The 23,696-nt window shown below is 40.2% G+C and overlaps 1 protein-coding gene across 1 annotated transcript; it reads left to right on the top strand.

Moving 5' to 3' along the window:
• The first annotated feature begins 322 nt into the window (after positions 1 to 322).
• Positions 323 to 23,202, top strand: UBE2J1 (ubiquitin conjugating enzyme E2 J1). Its single transcript, XM_050789542.1, has 8 exons — positions 323 to 679; positions 9,355 to 9,428; positions 10,621 to 10,752; positions 12,847 to 12,931; positions 13,083 to 13,188; positions 15,890 to 16,019; positions 18,083 to 18,202; positions 20,370 to 23,202. Exons 1-8 carry the CDS (start codon positions 649 to 651, stop codon positions 20,646 to 20,648), a joined length of 957 nt encoding a protein of 318 aa, XP_050645499.1. The 5' UTR covers positions 323 to 648; the 3' UTR covers positions 20,649 to 23,202.
• Positions 23,203 to 23,696: the final 494 nt, after the last annotated feature.

The raw sequence follows: 23,696 nt of genomic DNA, 5'->3' as shown, positions 1-23,696 counted from the left end.
GAGCCCGGCGCCCTCTCTGAGCTCTCCAGGGCCCGGGGATCCCAGACTTCGCCTACAGCGGGTAGGGCCGGAGCCGCTTCGCGCCGCGCGGTTCCTCGGTGAAACCCGCCAGCGCCTGGGGACGGACCCCAGAGGGTCCGGCGGAAGGTCGGTTTCCGGGGGCCGGGACGAGAGGACTAGGACGCCGCTCGCTCCTGCAGCTCCCCAAGCCGGCTTCGCGGGGCCGGCGGCGGCTGGGTAGGGACCGACCGCCACGAAGCTACTGCCACGTCAGGGCAACTTCACAAATCCCGGACGAGGGCGGGTGACGCAAGCCGGGCGGCCGCGACGGGGCTGGGCCTGCGGCTACCGGAGGAGGCTGACCTCCAGCCCGGGCGCCGGGTTCAGCGACGCCCCGGCCGGCGCCGGTGCCTGCCAGGCACTCAGGGAGGCGGGGGCGCAGCGGAGGAGGCGGCGCCATCGCGAAGCCAGCGCCTCGCCAGCACTCAGCCTTGCCACCCGCCCGCAGTCCGGGCTGGACTGGGCGGCATTTGCCAAGGCTCCTCGGCCAGGCCCCGTCCGCCCGAGCCGCGCTGAGACCTGGGCAGCGGCCGCGTGGAGAGGAGGTGGCAGCTGCCCGGGAGGCCGGAGCCAGGCCAGCGACCCGCCATGGAGACCCGCTACAACCTGAAGAGTCCGGGTGAGCAGGGCTGGGGCCCCTGGGCTAGGAGTGCGGAGTGACCCTGGACCCCGGGGCGGTCGCCGCGGTCCCCTCACGTCTGGCGCCACTCGCGGCTCAGCTCCTGGTTTCGCGCTCTACGCGAGACCGCCGCCTGCCCGGGAAGTGCAGGCCGCAGGGCGGGGTGGCCGGGTGGACGCCCGCTGCCAATCCCCCGGCCGGCCAGCGCCCGCAGCACCCAGCCTCCCCCTTTTCTCGTCTTCGCCCGGTCCCGTAGAGCTGGGTCAGAAACTCATCCCTGAGAACAGGTGTAAAGGTAATGTGGGTGGGCGATAGTCAACAACCCCCTCGCTGTACCTGCATCCTGAACACCGTCGTTAATTCCCTCCCCGTCGCTGTCAGTGGACTATTAGCCGGCTGATTTACTCACATTTGAGGAGTTAGTCGTTTAAACATCCTATTTGCAGCACTTGGGCGAATGCAATTACAGACATAAAGGAAGTGTTCTGTAACTAAACCAGTTAACTGTAGAGCTAAAGCAAAACAAAACAAAAACAAAACAACAACAACAAAAAACACCTAGTTGAGCCCTGTTCTTGAGAGCTAACCTTGATTTTTGCCAGACTGGCTAATATGAAACATATCTGTCTTCAGTCGTAGGATTCCTTTCCTGCATTTAATGATCCTGCTTTATTTACACAAGCAGTCCCAGCAATACTAACCTTTACTTTCTGGTGTATTATAAAGATAAGCAACTAGCTTTCTCAGCTTAATGAAACAGGCTTGAAATAAATCATTGGATCCTCTAAATGGTATTTTTTCTATCTGTACCTTGATACATTTTGTCAGGGGGAAGAAACTCTACAATTAACTCTGCATGATAAACTCTAGGGTATTAGTGATTTCACTAACTTTTGCGTTGCTTAACATTTCCTTCCAAAAAAAGCTGTTTCTCAGTAGGAATTAGCAAGACTAGCATCCTTATGGAAAGAGTTGACATTGTGAATCTTTGGGTTTTTTGTATGGTTTCAGAATATGCAAAAACCCCAGAAAAGCCTGAGGATATTGATTGGAGGGAGCTTTGTTAACCTGAGTGCTGTCAAGCTCAGAAATGTCCTTAGGTGACCAAGTGTGTAGAATTGGTCATAATATTTTAGGGGCCACTGACTCCTCAAAAAAATCTGATGAAGACCTGGCACGGTGGCACATGCCTGTAATCCCAGCACTTTGGGAGGCCTGAGCCCAGGAGGTGGAGAGCAGCCTGGCCAACATGGCGAAAGCCCGTCTCTACTAAAAACACAAAAATTAGCCGGGCATGGTGTTGGCGCACTTCTGTAGTTCCAGCCACTCGGGAGGCTGAGGCAGGAGGATGGCTTGACCCGTGGAGGCCGAGGTTGCAGTGAGCCAATATCGCGCCACCGCACTCCAGTGTGGGCAACAGAGCGAGACTCCATCTAAAAAAACAAAAACAAAAAACAAAAAGAACCCCGGGGTGGGGAGGGAGGAAGAAAAGACCAAAGAGAAAGAGGGAAAGAAAAGCTTAATTTTTAAGGTAGATGGTAAAATGATTGAATTCTTTACATTGTGGTAGATTTAACTAGAACTGTTTGGGTAAAAATGTATGATGGCTTCCTGGTCACATGGTTCCTTAGGACAGCAGAAGTGCTCAGTGAAAGGTCCAGAGAATAATGCACATGTGAGTAGTAGTGCAGTTTGGAATGGAGAACTGGTGGAACCCAAGAGATTGTTGTCAGAAAAATCGCTCAATTTTGATAGGTTAGACTTAATACTATGATGATGTTTTTAAAATTTTTCAGAATTTTGTACATTTCCAAAGTATGTCAACTATTGTCAGCTGGTTGAGCTTTGGTTGACATGCTTCTAACTGTGTCAAAATTGCTTCCTTTTTTTGGTTTCATTTCCTCAAAGATAGTGTTGCGGTTCTAAAAAAAAAAAAACAGTGCTTAAAAATCTATTTTTGTTAATGTGTGAATTATTTGGAGTTCATGGAGAAGTTGAATTAGGTGAGATATGGGACTTACTGAAAATGCTGGGAGGCATCGTGAAAATACTTCCTTCCTTTGCTTTATTCTCAGTCCTGTGTTATTTTTAGAGTAATGCCTGTGTGAAGGGGAGCAACTGAAAACTCCAATTTCCTGCGTACGGCAGGGTGCACACACACGTAAAACACCAACCAACCAGACAAACAAAAAACAACCACACAACGGGAGAGACATAATCTTTTACTCTTTATCTGATGTGGGATTGTCTTTGATGTGTGAGTGGAAAGATGAAGTGAAGACAATACAGATAGTTGGTTAAGGGCCAGTGTAGTAGCATGTGGATATAGTAAATTTGTTCATTTCATAGGTGGGGAAACTTTTTCCTTTATGGTGTTTTTTGGAATGGACTTGTGATTGTGGGTAGAGCTGTTGTGTAGGATCACCTCAAAGCCTCTGACTAACCTGTCAGTAGTTGTCTATGGATCAATTTACTTGACCCATGTTTGGGTCCGCTCTGGCCAAGGAAGTAGAGTCTTATAGTACAAAGTGAGTAGATGTGTATATAGCACCTCTTTTGGCAGCTTCTTCATCGGGGGCCATTGACATGTGCAGCAGGTGATGGGAGTATAAGAGACTGGTGCAAAAGTACCCACTGCCTCCACCAGAAGTCTAAGAGTAACCTGTGCATGCCATTGGTGTCAACTGCACCTTCACACTAATCCACTCAAGGTTTCATGTCCAACTCAGACCCTTCTCCTAAGCTATAGATACACAGAACTTATGGTGACTCAACGTCTTCATCTTTATTTCCCATAAAGCAAAAAAAATCTTTACAAGTATAAAGACGAAACTCATAGTTTTCCTCTCCTCCCCTAAACTTGCAGTTTACCCTAATATTTCATATCCCATGGATAGACAGCACTCAGGCACCTATGGGAGTCATTTTTTATTTCTTGGTCGGCTTCCTTGCTCCATCCCTGCCCTGAAACACACAACTCAACACACACACACAAACACATATGTCTAATCAGTCACTGTTGTCGCCAGATCAATTAAAACAAAAAATGATTACTCCTCAAATTGAAAAATTTTCAGTAGCTTTCTGATAGCTGTCGATAAAGTTCAAAGTAAACTGCTTAGCTTGGCCTAATGATTGACCCTGGCCTTCCTCACCAGCCTCATTGTCCACATTCTTATGCTCTTTTGCATTTTCTTTTTTTTTTTTTTGGAGACAGGGTCTCCCAGCCTGGAGTGCAGTGGTGCCATCACAGCTCACTACAGCCTCAACCTCCTGGGCTCAAGCGATTCTCCCACCTCTGCCTCCCGAGTAATGGGGACCACAGGTGTGTGCCACCACGCCCAGCTAATTTTTATATTTTTTGTAGAGAGGAGGGTTTCACCATGTTGCCCAGGCTGGTCTCAAACGCCTGAGCTCAAGTGTTCCCTCTACCTTGGCTCCCCAAATTGGTGAGATTACAGGTGAGAGCCACTGCACCAGGCCTGCATTTTTACCTATCCATTTTGCCTGAATGACTCTCCAGCTGGAGTAGCTTTTCTCACTTACATGCTTTGGTTCCCATTGGAACCTCTGCTTAGAATGCCTTCCTTTAAATCCATCTGAAATTCCTATAGTTCTTCAAGCTTTAAGGTTCAGCCTTGTCTAGCTCCCCTAGGCAGACTAAAGTAGTTCCTACATATACTTGTACATAAATACTTGGTCAATATTACCACTTGTGTTGTAATTATCTTCATGTCTTTCTCTACTCAGTGTTATGGAAGACAAGAAGCAGGTCTTGGTCATTCTTTTATCTCCAACACTCGGACATTCTTTAAATGTTTGTTGAACTGATACCTTTGCAGGGTCCTCCTGGGCAGAAACATCACTCTGTAGGCATTTACTTAAGTACGTTCATTATGGGAGCAGGAAGAGGCAGTTAGGGAGCATGCCTTCCTTAATATACGTGTCTCCTGAATTTCATTCATGCTTTGGGAATTGATAATATCAATTGCTTTTCAAGAGAAATCCATATATGGGACGCAGTGGCCTGTAGAAGATCCCTTTATTGTTAGCGGGATACAAACCCCAATGTGAGCCTAGTGAGCTAGCCCCGGTGTGTGAAGAATGCTAATGCCTAGGCCCACAGCACCTAGAGCATAGCTCCAGAGTGCCCATGTGGCCTCTATAAGAAGGAAGAACAAGAGCAGGCATCCAGGGGCCACCCCCTCATTTCCTGGCACATCTTATCTCACCACAGAGAAAGGATTCCATGGAACAACCTTTCCAAGAGGTAGGAGAGGAGCTGGAATAAAAAAGTTTCCTCTCTAGCCGTGTAGAAGCGAGAGATGAAGTATCAGGAGGGGCAGACTATGCTGTAGCCCGGTTGCCAGGCAGCATTCTGAACCGCGACTGTTTCCTAACACTGGTATTTCTCCTCAGGAGCCAGGGAGCCATACCATAAGGCCAGCGACATCTGCTGAGGCATGGTTTTGAGTTAGGAAGAATCATTGAGAAGGCCTTATATGCCAGTCCATTTTCAACCTTAATGAGTCAGGGCCTGGGCAAGAAAGAGGGCTGAAAAGGAAAGGAGAATTTTGTGGAGAAATTATTGACTCTTAATTGACAGATTAAACATCGAGCCACAATCAGATCAAGTGACTTGTTCAAGGACTTAGAGCTACAAAATGTCAGAGTCAGAATTTTAATGCAGCTCTAAATCGAGTCCCCGTTTCTTTTCACTGAAGCATTCATAATATATGTTATTTTTGGAAAAAATAGATTATGGAAACAAGAGACTAATCTCACCTCTTGGCTACATGCCCTTAGCTCTTACATGATATGTGCTTGAGTGACTTAGGAACTAATAAAATCAGCTGTTTAGTTGTTGAACCAATGATCGTTAATGATTGTTCCTTTACAGGATTGGTACAGATACATTCTTATAACAATTCTGACCCTTTATACATCTCTCATAATATCCAGGTACAAGTTTTGAGTGTTTATCTTCTTCTTTCCTGTTTAGGTGAACTGAGTAGGGGAGAGGCAGAGAAAATGTGATAAGGGTATAGAATGACATAAAATCTGACTTCAGCTTAATCATTATTGAGTTCAGCCAGTTGATGAGGAATGAAGGAAAAACAATCTTTTTGGCATCTCCAAACTAATTAACTTCATAACAGCTTCCATAATTGTATTTCTATCTAATAATATTAACTTAAAGGAATGATAGGTTTATGTGGCTTGAAAGCAGGGTTTTCCATCCTTGTTCCATGGATCCCTTCAGGAGTGAAATGGAAGGATGGGGAGTAGATAGCCTGCAGGTCCTTCCACTGGCCTCTGCAACCAAAGCGGCCCTGGGGTTTTTGTTTCACCTGTGGGGTTCTCATTAAGCTTTCTTTGAATGAAGGATTTTGTTTTATTAAGTTGAAAAATCATTGCCTTTACTTGGATTCTTAGAGCTATGTTGAGAGAAGATAGTAAAATATAATTCAACTAACATTTGAGTGCTTACCATGTGCTAAGCCCTGAGGAGACTGTACTGCTACACTGTCATTACTATTGCTTAGCAGGAAAAACGGATATTAAAAAAGTAATTACAAGTGAGACGAACTTCATAAGAGGAAAAATACAGTGTTATGATGGCATAGAGCAAGGAGACTCAACCTGGTCTCTAGGGCAGTGGTTTCTAAATCTAATCAGACTAATTCAGAGAGCATTCCTAGTCTCCACCCCTCCCTAGGACGCCTCAGGGATTTTGATCTGCCCAAATTGGAATCTCCAAGCACTGTTGGTGGGGTGGGGGTGGTGGCGACAAGGGAAGGTGTCATAGAGACGTTCCTGATAAGTTACTTAAAGGTCTAGGGTAGCCAGACTAGATGGTGAGGTGGAGGATGGGGCCGGAGCAGCCTGGGCCCTGAGGAAAGCTGTATAGAAAGGCCAAGAGTGGGGGGGAGGTAAAGTGTGTTCAAGGAATTGACCAAAGCCCAGTCTCTAGACTTGGAGGGAGAGGGTGTCTCAGTATGTACATGTTTCAAATATAGCATTTATCATGCTGTTTTGTTTTGACTGTACCTCCCAGCCGTAAGTCTGTAGTGACCAAAGCCATATTTTCTTGATGCATGAAGCTGTAGCATCTAGTACCTAGTAGGAACTCAATAAATAGTTGATGTTCCAGTGAACAAAGTCTCTGCATATAGGGGCTTAGTTCAGAGTAAGAAATGGAAAAGAATATTAATAATTATGAAGTAGGATAGTAACTTAACTTTTTTTTGGCCAGGCATGGTGATTCACGCCTGTAATCTCAGCACTTTGGAAGGCTGAGGTAGGAGGATTGCTTGAGACCAGCCTGGGCAAGATAGTGGGATCCCCGCTCTAGCCAGGCATGGTGGTGCATGCCTGTGGCCTCAGCTACTGGGGAGAGCAAGGTGGGAGGACCGCATGAGCTTGGGAGGTTGAGGCTTCAGTGAGTGAGCCGTGTTCATACCACTGCCCTCCAGCCTGGAGGGTTTTGTTTTGTTTTGTTTTTGAGACAGAGTTTTGCTCTTTTGTTGCTCAGGCTGGAATCTAGTGGCACAGTCTCGGCTCACTGCAACCTCCACCTCCCTGGTTCAAGCGATTCTCCTGCCTCAGCCTCCCTAGTGGCTGGGATTACAGGCATGCGCCATCACGCCCGGCTAATTTTGTATTTTTAGTAGAGATGGGGTTTCACCACGTTGGTCAGGCTGGTTTCAAACTCCTGACCTCAGGTGATCCACCTGCCTCGGCCTCCCAAAGTGCTGGGATTACAGGCGTGAGCCACTGCGCCCAGCCTTATTTATTTATTTATTTATTTATTTATTTATTTATTTATTTTTTAGATAGAGTCTGTCTCTGAAGCCCAGGCTGGAGTGCAATGGCACGATCTCGGCTCACTGCAACCTCCGCCTCCTGGCTTCAAACGATTCTCCTGCCTCAGCCTCCCGAGTAGCTGGGATTACAGGCGCCTGCCACCATGCCTGGCTAATTTTTGTATTTTTAGTGTAGACAGGGTTTCACCATGTTGGCCAGGCTGATCTCGAACTCTTGACCTGAGGTGATCCACTCGCCTCGGCCTCCCAAAGTGCTAGGATTACAGGTGTGAGCCACTGCGCCTGGCCTCAAATGAAATTTTATGCAAAAGTCCTGATACATACCAAACCGTTGTGGTTGTATACGTGTAGGGGTTGCTTCTCAGTTAATCTCTCTCCCCATACCATTCCAACCTGTGCCTCTACACATTTTACTTTTATTATTACCTCTTCCTATTCGTATCTACCTGGGTAGTTTCTACTGTTTTTTTTTTTTTTTTTTCCCCACATGTCAGTACCTGACTCCTTTTCTTTTCCATCTGCTCTAAAGTTAGATGCCCAGCCTGTCCTCCCAGCATCTGGTGCACACCTCTCTTTTGAACTGTAACAGTGGTTGCAAACACAGTTTTGAGAAGCCTTTTCCCTGGCTCAGCCATCCTACTGAAGTATCCTGACATGTTTTAGCACCAGAAGCTTGAGATGAGAGGGGTTAGGATCCAGAGCGCATATCAAAGGATTGAATTTTGAGAGCCAATAGAGGACAAAGGGTGCAGATACAGATAGGATTGTAGATTGTGATAGGCATCTGAGCAGCTCCTGCTAGCAGTCATTCATCAGGGAGATAAAAAGCTGGCTGCCATTAACTGAAACAGAGGAAAATAATCTTGGAGTGCTAGGTGGAAAGAGTAGGCTGAAGGCTTACTAGAGAAATGTGGGGACAGTAGGTGGCATTGTATCCCAGTAGAGGTTGTTGGTAATGACTCGTAATGGCATTACTGCACCAGCCTCTCTGACTTTTTTTCCTCCTTTCAGTAATGCTCAGCTGTTTGGGTGTAGACACCAAATAAGATGGTTGGGTTGGGTCAGGCACGGTTGGATTTTATTAAGGGAGCATGAAAGAGGGACTCCTAAGAGCCAAGGGTGTGAATAAAGAGGAAAATAAATATAAGTATAGGAGGGGTGAAGAAAGTTTTGGGTCAGTGGACTGGAGGTTTTAGTGAAGCTGAAGAATCATTTCAAGAAGGAATTTCATCAGGGCTATGGAGAATCAGTGAATTCAGGGGAGAGTCCGTTAATTTAATGCAAGATAGTGGATGGAAAGTCCCAAGAGGTGGAGGATATAGGGGTGTTTCCTGTTCACCGAGCGTGAGATCCAGATGATACATTTTTTGTTAATAAAGATATTGTAACAGGGTAGAGCCAAACTGCCTGTGTTGGAATCCCATCTCTGTCATTACTGTGTGACCTTGAACAAGTTATATAATCTCTCCGTGTCTTGGCTTCTTCATCTGGAAAATAGGGATAAAAATAATACCTATCTAGTAATGTTGTATTAAGGGTTAAATGAGTTATTAATGTCTGTAAAAGCACTTCAACAAATACCACCGTATAGGAAGTATGTATAAGTACTTATTAAATAAAAATAGTGTCTTCACTATATATTTAATATGTAACTCTTTAAAGTGTTAATGCCTAGCAACTATTTCCTTCCTCTCCCCCTCTATTTATTCCCATCATCTTATAATTAAACCTTTGCCATATGCTCATTTGCACTAGTTCTCTACACATTTTTCATTAGGCTTGTAAGTCTGTGTTAATCATTCAGAAAAGTATATTTTAAATATCTCTATTTTATGAATTTTATTTTAGCTGTTAAGCGTTTAATGAAAGAAGCGGCAGAATTGAAAGATCCAACAGATCATTACCATGCGCAACCTTTAGAGGTTAGTTTCTATCTCCATGTTCTTCATATGGATTTTAACATGTAAAACAAATTCTTTAAAATTGCTTTTCATTGCTTTGAGTCATTACAGATGTGTGTGATGTAGTTTGACATTTTATTCACCGTATTTCCTGAATATTTCATTAGCCACTTTAGAAGAAACAGATTTTGTGGTCTTTATAAAATGGGTCTCAGATGCTAAGTTGAGGTTAGATCTTTTTTTTTTTTGCATATGGAGTCTCGCTCTGTTGCCCAGACTGGAGTGCAGTGACGTGACTTCGGTCCACTGCAACCTCCGCCTTCCGGGTTCAAGCAATTCTCCTGCCTCAGCCTCCTGAGTAGCTGGGATTACAGGCGCATGCCACCACGCCCGGGGAATTTTTGTGTTTTTAGTAGAGACGGGGTTTCACCATGTTGATCAGGCTGGTCTGGAACTCCTGACCTCGTGATCTGCCCACCTTGGCTTCCCAGAGTGCTGGGATTACAGGTGTGAGCCACTGCACCCAGCCGAGGTTAGATCTTGAGTCTGAGGGAGGGAAGGTGGAAAGAACCCCAGATACTTTACAGTTTGGAAGCCTCTTGATGGGTCTCCGTAGCTACTCAAGGCTTTTTGTACAAGCATCTCTACCTCTCTCAGTCTTCTCATTGTAAAAGGAGGGCATTTAAATATACTCAGGCAGGTTTTCATGGTAACAGTGGGAATAAAAATATAACTTCAGTGCAAGTATTTTGTATACTGAAAAGTACATATTAACTGTAAGATGACATTAAATATATTAATATTACCATTTTATAAATAAGCTCTTAGGTATCTATAAGGATTAATTTTTAAAGATTTGTTAAAATAACCCAAACATAGTAATTTTTTGATTATATAATTATAATAATTTGCTATTCTTTTAAGGATTAATTTCTAATTTAAACCTGTAAGTTATGAATATATAACAGAAATTTTTAATGTGTTTATTATAAAAGATTTTAGCTCAATGGAACATGAAAGCTAGATTAAGTAGCTTTCACTTATAAATTTAATTTATCACTTACATTCTCAAGACATCTCATACATTAGAAACTATACTAGCAATAATATAAAGCATTTAGTTTTTCTTGCTTGGTAACATTTCTGATATTGAGATAAAATGATCAAACTTTTTAATATTATTAATTCCTTGTGGATTATTGTTTTTGTTCAGGATAACCTTTTTGAATGGCACTTCACGGTTAGAGGGCCTCCAGACTCCGATTTTGATGGAGGAGTTTATCATGGGCGGATAGTACTGCCACCAGAGTATCCCATGAAACCACCAAGCATTATTCTCCTAACGGTAAGAATTTTGGATTTTTAGAATGCTCATGACTTAACTCTTCCTAGTAGGTGCAAAATATAGTAAGCAAATCATTTTCATTAAGAAATATTAGAACAGTATAATTTTGCTTTTGGGGGTCCAGGCCCTGGGACTACAATTTTTTTCCTCCAAAATAATTCCTAGGAAGCTGATGCATCCGAGAAGTAAAAATGATACAACTGAATGCATAAATGTCACATCATGGTTGTTAGGATTCAATGAATTAATATATGAAAAGCACTGGGCATACACATCTGGCACTTCATAAGTACTCACTAAAGGTTAGCTAATGTTATTGTGCCTTGTAATCACATTGTCTCTTTCAACTTCCCACCTTTCTTACACTCTCTTCCTCAGTTTTCTCATCTTTACAAAGAGAATAATGATACCTACCTCACTGAGTTTATGTGGGATGAAAAGTATCAATATCTTATTGTATAGCTCTTAGAATAGAGTCTGACACAGAGTATTCAATAAGTGTTAGCATTATTATTACTATTTATATCTCAGAATTTCTCTCTTTCTCTCCAACTTTACATGTCTTTTCTTCATGTGAAGGAAAAAAATTTTTTTTTTTAGAGACACGGTCTTGCTCTGTTGCCCAGGCTGGAGCGCAGTGGCCCAACATAGTTCACTGTAGCCTCAAACTCCTGGGCTCAAGCAATCCTCCCACCTCAGCCTCCTGAGTAGCTGGGACTATAGGCACATGCCACTGTGCCCAGCTAATTAAAAAGCTTTTTGGTAGAGACATGGTCTCATTGGTCTTGAACTACTGGCCTCAGGCAATCCTCCCGTCTCAGCCTCCCAAAGTGCTAGTCACCATCATACCTGGCCAAGGAAAACTATTGATCTAATTCCTCTTCAATTGTTACGCTTTTCTTCTCTCATTTCCTTTAATTTTAACTATGTTTAATTATCCCCTAACCTTGAAAGAAGCAAAAACAAACACAAAAACCTTCCCCTGTATCTGTTACCACTTTAAGCTGTGCCTATTTTTCTCTTTGGTAACCTCCAAGGCATCCTTTCTCTAGTGTAGCCTGCTGCAGTCCACCTTCCACACATAGTGCCCTGTTGAAACATGAAACTACACCAGTCTCAGAGATTAGTTTGAGAAATCTCACTGCTTCTTCTCAGTCTTCATCCTGTTCTATCTAAGTTAAACATCTGACCCACATGGAGTAGCAAATGGTGAAACAACAGGTATTCGTCAATAAATACCAAATTAATGCTACTTTTACCTCTATTTTGTATAACAGAGAGAGCATTTGTTTAAGAGCCAGTAGGCCTAGATTCTGACTGGTGCTCTTTCCATTACACTATGGGTGGGTTACATAATGTCTTTAAAATTCAGTTTTCTCATCAGTCAAAAGGAATTTTGTGTTTGGTAATTGTAATCACACCATAAAGTACCTGACATATAGAAGCTGCTTAACAAGTATTAGCTGATACTCCTCTCTTCTTCTTTTTTTTTTTTTTTTCTTTTCTTTTCTTGGGGACAGGGTCTCACACTGTCACCTAGGCTGGCATGCAGCAATGCAGTCATGGTTCACTGTGGCCTTGAACTCCTGGGCTCAAGGAGTCTTCCTGTCTTAGCCTCCCAAGTAGGTAGGACTAGAGGCACACGCCACCACTCCTGGCTAATTTTCTTTCTTTTTTTTTTTTCTTTTTCTGTAGACAGTGTCTCACTAGGTGGCTCAAACTGGTCTTGAACTCCTGGCCTGAAGTGATCCTCTCGCCTCAGCCTCCCAGAGTGCTGAGATTACAAGCGTGAGCCACTTCGCTGGCCAGTAAAACTTTATGTGTTAATTATTTAGATTTCAGTTGTGCAACTCAGTTTCAAAAGGTGCTGTAAAACACCTTCTAACAACAGCTTTTATTATTCAGCATCCAACAAGTATTTTTGGAGTCTATAAGGACAAAAAAATCTGTGCCCCATTAGAGGTTACATTTTTTTAAAAAATCTTTTTAAGATAATTTCTAAAATTATTATATATAAATAGTATATTTTTACTTAGAAAGTATAAACATTAAACACATGTATTTAATTTTCTAGATGTATTGTTTATTCCTCAGGCTAATGGACGATTTGAAGTGGGCAAGAAAATCTGTTTGAGCATCTCAGGACATCATCCTGAAACTTGGCAGCCTTCGTGGAGTAGTAAGTGTTAATTTATAGTGAATATAAATCTCTTATAACTTCAGTCAATTCATAGTTATGAAGTATAATACTCTCTTTTTTTTCTTTTTCCAGAATAAACCCAGTTGCTTTTACAAAGCAATTTAGATTGATATTTACTTTTTTATTTCAGTAAGGACAGCATTATTAGCCATCATTGGGTTTATGCCAACAAAAGGAGAGGGAGCCATAGGTTCTCTAGATTACACTCCTGAGGAAAGAAGAGCACTTGCCAAAAAGTAAGTTTTGCATTTCATTCTTGTTGAGGTCTGAATGGTATTCAGGGTAATGGCTATTAGGAGGTAGGGCCTGCCTCTTACTATGTGACTTACTTTCTGAGCGACTGTAGCTACAGGATCTTATCTCAGTTTTGCTCTTTTAGAAATTCAGTTGTAATAATTTCCTTGGAGTGACCAGAATCTAAGTAATTTATTTAATGCTATCTAGTCTTAAAAAGTCGTTGATACTATTTCACTATTTTTTTTTTAATACAGTGGGAGATATATTCTCCTGGAAAACAATACCAGTCATTTGTTTCCACTTATATGGAATTACAGATGGAAAAGAACCAGAGCAATTATTTGTAGCTTTCCACAAGATTACAAACCCCTTGAGGGCCGGGAGAGAATCCACTTTATCCATCTTTGCATCTAGCTCATAGCAAGTGCTTAATAAGTGATCTGGAATAAAGCAAAAGAGATTTTCTTTATCAAACAGAGAAGTGATGCCTTCTCTGTTTTTTTCAGGTGCAGGTGTATTTTTGTCTATATAACCAAGATCAGTCCTTCCGTTCAGAGTAGCCCCTCTTTGAGTAGCGCTGATACCTAATTTTTGATGTTGATAATTTTTCTGCTCTGGAGTCTGCTGCCTACCACCCTTCAGACATATTATGCTAATTAAATTATGGCATATTTTACCCTAGCACACCCCAGAGTAGGCCCTCCGCAGATATTTGCTAAATCAAATAGTTAGATTTTAGCATCTGGAAGATTTGGTAGACTTCTTGGTCTTATAAGCAACTTTTCTTTTTAAATCTTATTTCCAAACTCTGGGGATGTACTTTATTTGTACAACTCTTGATAGATTACACTATGTACTTTGAATACATAGTATTTGTTTTCATTCAATTTAGATGCTTTTATCCATTTGATTTCATGTGCAAGATTAAAAAAACAAAACAAAACTGGAGTTCTTGTTCTTCTAGGCTTCTCACTATATATTCTAGATTCTCAGTCTATAATAGAAACCTTTTAAAAAATTGTTTTGGGCTGGGTATGGTGGCTGACACTTGTAATCCCAGCACTTTGGGAGGCCAAGACAGGTGGATTGCTTGAGTTCAGGAGTTTGAGACCAGCCTGGGTAACATGGTGAAACCCCATCTCTACAAGAAAATACAAAAATTAGCTGGGCGTGGTGGCGCGTGCCTGTAGTCTCAGCTACTTGGAAGACTGAGGTGGAAGGATTGCTTGACCTGGGGAGGTTGAGACTGCAGTGAGCCATGATTGTGCCACTGCACTCAAGCCTGGGGGACAGAGTTGAGACCTTGTCTCAAAAAAAACAAAGAGATTTTTTATTCAACCAAGGTAGTGTGCTACCACTGTAGATAAACTAATACATTCAAAATAAACACTCTCCTTAAGTTTCATCTGACTCAGTTAAAAGTGAATACATTTTGAAGCAAATAATTTGCATATAACCAATTCTCAAAGGCGTGTGGACAACAGTGCCACTTCTGGAAAAACAAGAAATACTCATCAATAAATACTAAATTAGGCTGGGCACAGTGGCTCATGTTTGTAATCCCAGCACTTTGGGAAGCCGAGGCAGGAGGATCACTTGAGCCTAGGAGTTCCAGACCAGTCTGTACAACATAGGGAGACACTGTCTCTACAAAAAAAAAAAAATTAGCTGGGCATGGTGGCACACACCTGTGTTCCTAGCTATTTGGGAGGCTGAAGAGGCTGAGGTGGGAGGATTATTGGAGTCTGGGAGGTTGAGGCTGCAGCAAGCCATGATTGCACCACTGCACTCCAGCCTGGGTGATAGAATGAGGAGACCCTGTCTCAAACAAACAAACAAACAAACAAACAGAAAAACTAAATTATTGCTACTTTTACATATATTTTGTTTATATGATATTTCATAATTTTAAATAGTATGTTCTTTAAGATCTAAGGTTTTTTAATTAATAGAACTAGAAGTACTATGAAAAACAATTTTTTAAAAAGAAGTTCAACAATGTAACTATATATTTTTATATATGATGCATGTTTACTTTCAGTAATTCATATCCTCATATGACTCTTGTAAACGTCAAGGAAGTTTTCACTATATCTGGAATACAAAGGGAAAAATGGAAAGAGAAATATGTTTTAGAAAATAGTCTAGTTAACAGACATATCCTGAGTCTCTACTTAATATATAATCAGTAATAAATTAAGTCTTTGGAATTTCTGCAAGTTCTCCCAAGTCTTTCAAGTTATACTCTATTTGTGAGGGTTTTTTTTTCTAGAAATATCTGTAAATTCTATGTTTAATTAGTTTCTTTACTGCTTTATATGTATTTCTGCTAACATAATTTGATCTTGTTAAAGGACTTTTTTTCACAGCCTTAAAATAGTTTTGTTATATGTGATCTCAAGGACTGTATAATAGACAATTTTCTCATTGTATAGATGTAAAACTTATTTTTCTTTAGATAGTTATTGGAAAAAATAGGATCTGAGCCCTGGATTTTTTTAAAGCCAGCCTAAGATTTACTTGTCTCAGGACTATAATTATTACATTAATTGTCTAATTCATAGCATGTGGATAAATGTGATGTGGAATTTTCCAGTGTTCCTTTAAGTTTAATGATTCAGCATTTGAGTGTCTCAGTAAGAGGAAATTAAACATTTAACTATTTGATTTATTTTCATTTAAAAAATTGTTTTCTACCAGATCACAAGATTTCTGTTGTGAAGGATGTGGCTCTGCCATGAAGGATGTCCTGTTGCCTTTAAAATCTGGAAGCGATTTGAGCCAAGCTGACCAAGAAGCCAAAGAACTGGCTAGGCAAATCAGTTTTAAGGTACTATAAATTCTTAAATTCTAATCTTGTAGCCCTTTTGTTTACTGCTGTATTCTGCATAGAAAGGAAAGCAATGCAGTTCTATTACAATATAACATTTGCAAATGTTTTTCTTTTTTCATATTTTTTTATTTTTAATTTGTGTGGTTACATAGTAGGTGTATATATGTATAGGGTACATGAAATGTTTTAATACTGGCATGGAAGTTTTTTCTTATTACAGAATTCCTAACTACATTCATGAAAGCTTTATAGCATAGTGAGTGAGTAAAACTTGAACTCTGGTATACAATGCCGGGGTTCAAATCCCAGCTCTGTTGCTTAGTAGTAGTATGATGTCAGACGTATTAATTAACCACTCACTTTGTGCCTTTTTCTTATCTATAAATAATAATGGTACCTATATCATAGGATCGTTGTGAGGATTGAATCAATATATGTAATACATGGGTTGCGTTCAGAACTGTCCCTGGTGCTTAATAAATTCTAGCTATTATTACAGAAAATATAGATAAGAAGAAGAAAATGATGGCTGGGCATGGTGGCTAACCCCTGTAATCCCAGCACTTTGGGAGGCCGAGGTGGGCGGATCACCTGAGGACAGGAGTTCGAGACCAGCCTCAACATGGAGAAACCCCATCTCTACTAAAAATACAAAATTAGCTGGACGTCATGGTGCATGCCTGTAATCCCAGCTACTTGGGAGGCTGAGGCAGGAGAATTGCTTGAACTTGGGAGGCAGAGGTTGCAGTGAGCCGAGATCACGCCATTGCACTCCAGCCTGGGCAACAAGAGTGAAACTCCATCTCAAAAAAACAAAAAAAGAAAAAGAAAGAAAAAGAAAATGACATTCATAATCCCACCCTCAAGAAACAGCTACTGTTAATTTGGCATCCCTCCCATATATCCCTTTTTTCTGTATATGTTTTACCCAACCATAGGATTATATAGTATTTTAATACTTTGAGTATTAAATATTTAATTATTGAAAATATTGGCTGGGTGCGGTGGCTCACGCCTGTAATCCCAGCACTTTGGGAGGCCGAGGCAGGCAGATCACAGGGTCAGGAGATGGAGACCATCCAGGCTAACACAGTGAAACACCGTCTCTACTAAAAATACAAAAAATTAGCTGGGTGTGGTGGTGCATGACGGTAATCCCAGCTACTTGGGAGGCTAAGGCAGGAGAATCACTTGAACCCAGGAGGCAGAGGTTGCAGTGAGCCAAGATGGTGCCACTGCACTCCCACCTGGTGACAGAGCGAGACTCTGTCTCAAAAAAATATAAATACATACATACATATATAAAGTATTAAGTATTTAATCCTCCTGGAATTTAATTAGCTTCACAGACAGAAATGTCAACCTGCATTAAGCAGCATGCTCTCTCCTCCTCCCTGTCCACTTCTCTATGGACTGTCTGTCTTTCCAGGACCAGTTCCCTTCTCTTCTATTGTAGTGCCTGGAGGAGGAGGAGCTCAGAACATGTTTACTTTCTTCCTTTTGAGGATTCCTATTACACTTAAAATTGCTTCTGAAAAATCTCAGGACCAAATGTGTTTTGTACATGAGAATTTTTCAGACTTAAGAAAAGATCTTACTATACCATATATTAACTAACCTGCCATGCGATCTGGGGCAGCACCTCATAATCAAATCCATTAGGATTTCCTCAGCAAATCTGAGAATATTACATTAATGTGGGATTAATGTTTACACTAATGTGGGATAAAGACTATTCATAGCTTTACATTAGCTCATATCAGGCTTTGCCTAAAAATTACCAAGAAAACCTTGAGTTTTGAGAGCTTTTTAGCATTGTGGACTGTGAACCATGGGTGTTAGTTTTGTCTCTTATCAAGTAACGGCGTCTTGAGAACAGGTGTTGTTCATGCTTCTTCCTATGATACCTAGTACAGTGTTGGACACAAGAGTGCTCAGTGCTTAACTGCCTGATAATAGATGTTAAACTAGCAATTAAATCCAACAGAAGGGATTTAGCAGGTTGTAGATTGTGTATGTTTCCTGTTGTAACATTGCTCTTGGGCCTATCTTGTTTATAGGCAGAAGTCAATTCATCTGGAAAGACTATTTCTGAGTCAGACTTAAACCACTCTTTTTCACTAACTGATTTACAAGATGATATACCTACAACATTCCAGGGTGCTACGGCCAGTACATCGGTATGGCTCTTATCTTTCAATATATATGTATGTCTCTATCATTATCATTGTTTGCAATAGGAGGAGAAGATACTAGATCAAATATCTGAAAAATTTGGTTCTCTTAACAACTGGATTCTAACTCATCAGTCCCTCTAATGAATTATATTATGTTGAGCAAGTTGTTCATGCTTTCTGGCCTCAGTTTTCTTTTTTTGTTAAATGGGGCTGGATTAAATAATTTTTGTCTTATCCCTCCAGAATTCTATGATTGTCTGAAAAGTTAATTTTAATATAGTGTTAGACTCTGAATAAAACAAAATATCCATATGTTAGCCACTTTCTGAATAGACACTATTTTTGGCAGGATTGTTCAGCTGCATTAAGATACTGACTTAATAAAGTCCTAGAGCCAAAAATTTGCTTTAGACTTGCTCTGTCCAACACAGTAGCCACCAGCTACATGCAGAATGTAAGTTCTGTGAAGATCAGGGGTCTCTTTCAACTTCTCCACTGTATCCCTAGTGCCTGGCTTAGTGCCTTCTATATAGTAGATTGTCAGTGTTTATTTGTTGACTGAATGAATGAATCTTAGGATTGGTACTTTTAAAAAATGCTAGGAATACAATTAAGTAAATCAAGAAGTTTAAGTAAATTAGAGTGTACAAATAACGATGTTATTATAGTAGTATTTCTCATTTTGATTTAATACATAAAACTTAGAATTCTTGTTCATAGACATAGGTCATTAATTGAGACCATTTTTGGTTAAAATACCAACAAGCAATAAATTGTCTACAATTGCAAGTTAAGTTTTTAATTATTTAAAACTTTATATACATATAAACTCTCTCAGAGTATGATTATATAATTTGATCACTATGAAAGTAACTGAAACCTGGTTTGGCTAAGGGTGGTTATTTTACATTAAGTGTAATATAAATTAATTGAGATGTTATACATCAAATCCCAGATAAGCTATGATTTTTTTTTTTTTTGTTAGCCTTGAGAGGCAAGAGATTGCCAAAACTTTAAATGCAGCAGATAATATCAGGCCATCTGTTGCTTTTTGATGCAGATATTTTAGCATCAAAAAGCAATGGGAAATGTAGAAATGGGAAAAACATTGATGGCAGTTTTGTTTTTGCAGTCTGTCAGGTTTTTTCCTTTTCCCAGGGCAGGAATCAAGGTTCTGAATAAGCCATTTCTTTTTCTATTAAAAAGCAAAACTCCCTCACACATGCTGGTTATTCTAGGTTATTATAGAAACATTTATATATATAAATATATATGTATCACTAGGGACAACTAAGAATGTGATTTTTTTTTTTTTTTTTTAAGAGAGAGTCTCGCTCTGTTGCTCAGGCTGGAGTGCAGGCGTGTGATCATACCTCACTGAAGCCTCAACCTCCTGAGCTCAAGTGATCCTCTTCCCTCAGCCTCCCAAGTAACTAGGACCACAGGTGGGCATGACCACATCTGGGGCATGACCACATCTGGCTAAGTTTTAAAATTTTTCTGTAGAGATAGTGTCTCACTATGTTGGCCAGACTGGTCTCAAATGCCTGGGCTCCTGCCTAAACTTCCCAAAGTGCTGTATGATTGTTTTAAATAGGAAACAATTTAGAATTTTATAATATCAAGGCACTTGATTTTTAGTCAGTGATATACCATCCAAAAGGCATCTGAGGCTGGGCACATTGGTTCACGCCTATAATCCCAGCACTTTGGGAGGCCAAGGCAGGAGGATCGCTTGATCCCGGGAGTTCAAGACCAGCCTGGGCAATGTAACAAGATCCCATCTCTTAAAGAAAAAAAAAAGATTAAAAAAAATAGAGACAAAAGGCATCTGACATTTTTAATTAAATTAAAACATTATATGTATATAAATATTTTCATTAAGTGTATGTGTTAAAATATCATCTATAGTCAATGTTTTAAGAGATTGTTTTTCTAAATATATTAATAAAACTATTAAAAGGTCAAAAAGCTGTCCTAAGTTATGACTTTTTTTTGAACCTAAATGTAGATGCCCCCCAAGGGATATATTATTAGTAACAATCATTCTTGGTAGTGTTGCCTTTAGTCATATGTTGTCCTCTGAGATTCTGTGTATTCTTGGATAGATAACAAGTATATTTACAAACTTATTTGCCAGTTTCAAACAAAGTTTCTTAAAATTTCCTAGTATGGAGTCCAGAATTCCTCGGCAGCATCCTTTCATCAACCTACCCAACCTGTAGCTAAGAATACCTCCATGAGCCCTCGACAGCGCCGGGCCCAGCAGCAGAGTCAGAGAAGGTCTTCTACTTCACCAGATGGAATCCAGGGCCGCCAGCCAAGAGACACCCACACTGATCATGGCGGATCAGCTGTACTGATTGTCATCCTGACTTTGGCATTGGCAGCTCTTATATTCCGACGAATATATCTGGCCAATGAATACATATTTGACTTTGAGTTATAATATTGTTTTGTGACTTAAGAGCTGTGACTCAACTGCTTCATTAAACATTCTGCATTGGGTATAATCTAAGAATTGTTTACAAAAAAGTTATTTTGTATTTACCCTTCATTCCTTTTTTGATCCTTATAAGTTTAGTATAAATATATCTAGACATTCATACTATGTCTAGCAGTTATGTCCTGCTTAAAGGGACCGGAAGTCAAAGTTCCTTGTCTCACTATTTGATCTGCTTTGCAGGGAAATAACTTGTTTTTTCTCATGCTTCACCTTCTTTTTATGTAAATTTGTAATACTTTCCTATATAGCTCTTTGAAATTTTTGGATAAAAGATGATGTTTTAAGTTCCAGTGAGTATTACTAGTTACTCAATACCACTTATTGAGTACACTGTTTCTACGTATGTAGAATGTATAGGGATAGAAGAGTTAAAAAGGGAAAGCAAAACTCCTCAAGTAGCTTCCTTAAAATGTCATTTATAGGAGATGTTTATAGGGATTGCTCATTCTGTGACTTTATTTGTGTCCTAAACATTCTTCAGTGAAAATAATTTTATTTCAGTCAAACATTTATGAGGAAATGAGATCACATCTTTGTCACTGGATGCTACTTGAAGAGGGAGTACTTTGTAACCACTTTGATATGCTGTTATCATCACCGCTCCCTGCCCCCTGCTGCCATACCCACAAGTTTAAAAAGAAATAAAACAGTCTTCCATAGATTTTTGTTTTAAGGAAGAAAGGGCCCAAGCCAGGAGATGCTTGATTTTCTTCCAGAAGTTAAATGGGGGGTTCTTAAGATTTGAATGTTTGCTCTGCTTTGAAATGTATGTCTTTGGGGATGTATTATATGCCTAGCTTTATAATCAGTATAAATTTTAATTATTCCAGGAATATGCATAATATTGAAATATTTCGTGTACTATTTTAATAGAAAACCTCAGGGCCCAAGTAACTGATAGAAGTTAGAAAAACCTTTACCTAGAATTGTCCACCTAGTCAGAGCCCAGGAAGGAATTTTCAGTGGAAAAATCAATATATAACTTAGTTCTAGCTAGCTCCACAAGTAGATAATATTATCATCACAATGGCTGGTGAGACCATATAATCACAGAAAAACGTTGCCTTCAGCATGTTCAGTTCGCAGCACTGAGGGCACTCTTGAGGGTGTTGTTAATGAAGACTTAATTTTTAAATACAGGTAGTTCCAAGCTTTCAAATAGGTTATGCTCCAAAAGTGTTATTTGTAAGTTAAGTTTTTTACAAGTCAGACAATATTGGAAATGGTATTTAGGTTCTAGATCAGCCCACGAAAGTTAGCCCATATGTACATCTTGAATAGTATAGGGGAGGGTATTCATAAAGTCCTTATGTGGTTTTAACTAAGTGAAATTATGGACAAGAGAAATAATTTAAAAAATCATTTTAAAGGCAAATTTAATTTTTACTCCTGTTTATGGAACTTTCGTTCTATTAACTGTCAGACATAATTTCTGTTTTCATCTGAGAGACAACTTTCCTTTATTTCTACATTTAAACTAAGAACATATTGTACACTATTATATAATACAGAATTGTCTTAAACTTTAATAAATTTTCGTTTTAAAAGTGTTTACATATTATTTTTTATATCTGTAGCTGAATTTGTTAAAGTCTAAAAAGCTCAAGGACTTTATGAAGATCTCATTATATGAGGAAAATCATAGGTTACCATTTTATAACTTTATTGCCGTAAGAAAATACATTCTAAAAGTCTTGATTTGAAACATATTAGAAACCTTGGTTCAGTGCTCAGTGGTCTCCTAGCAAGAAGTCACCGACCCAGCTGGGAAAACCAGGTAGCTTCATAGGAGAAGAAAGAAATCCCCACGACCTCAACCCCTGCTGAGATTGTGTGCTAGGAACAGTCTTCCCTCCATTTCCCCTCAAACTTGAGCCAGCCTCTGGATCGATGTGATCTTGTTGCACATTTCCATGGGGTGTACCTATACTTTAAGCCAATCCTGCTGCATTCACTGCTAAGTTAAATAAAAAGCCAAGAAGATTTTGCATCATGCAGATCCTTTGCTATCTGACTTGCATCTCTTCCCTCACCTGTCAGCTAGCCACCTGCTTGTTTGTGTTGGGATATTTTTTAGCACCTGAAGCACCATCTGAAAGGGGCACCATTTTCTTCTTCCCTTTTACCTCACATATGCTACCTAAAAACTCTTAAGTTGTCAATCTGACCCCCAGCGTGAGGTTAATGAGCAAAATTGGTCTTTGGGGCCCTTTTTGTCCAAGCCCCACTGAAAGGCCTCTTCATAAAACTATTATCTTTAAAGTCCTACTTTAACTCCTTAATTCCAGCATACAGCTAAAACTGGATGGATATTCTGGTAAGTAAAGGCTGAGGACTCCTCCTTACTTTAATCCTCAGATCTAGACAACTCATGACATTTTCTTTGACCAACATAGCACATGATGAGATATCAAGGTAATTAAACTAGCATGCTTGAAAAAAATACGTAATCTGTTTCACCTGTAACTGTTTAAGCCAATGAACTTTTCAAAATTTATGTAATATGGGACTTTTATGTAGCACTTTATGTTTTCATGCTGCTTATTGTTTTATTCTACTGAAATAAATTAATTTCAAGATTCTCAACTTTAATTTCAAAAATTGTTTACTGTTTTGACTATGGGAATACAAAATTTCCTATTTCAGGAGAATAAGAACTCCTTTTGTCATTTTTGGCTATGAATAAACTTTTTGGTCTCTTGAGACCACCCATTTTTATAGATCAGAATCAGAAAACAAGTAAACCTCACGCATTTGGACTCATTCGAACAAAAACCTAGGCCAAAATACTGAAAAGCATTGTGGGGAAAAGAAAGAAAGGATCAGACTGCTACTGTGTCTATATGGAAAGAAGTGGACATAAGAGACTCCATTTTGTTCTGTATTTGAGATGCTGTTAATCTGTGACCCTACCCCCAACCTTGTCCTTGCAAGAGACATGTGCTGTGGTGACTCAAGGTTTAAAGGATTTTGGGCTGTGCAGGGTGTGCT

The sequence above is a fragment of the Macaca thibetana genome, chromosome 4 (assembly GCF_024542745.1).
Source record: "Macaca thibetana thibetana isolate TM-01 chromosome 4, ASM2454274v1, whole genome shotgun sequence".
In the NCBI taxonomy this organism is placed as follows: Eukaryota; Metazoa; Chordata; class Mammalia; order Primates; family Cercopithecidae; genus Macaca; species Macaca thibetana.
This window is presented reverse-complemented; position numbering and strand designations above follow the sequence as displayed.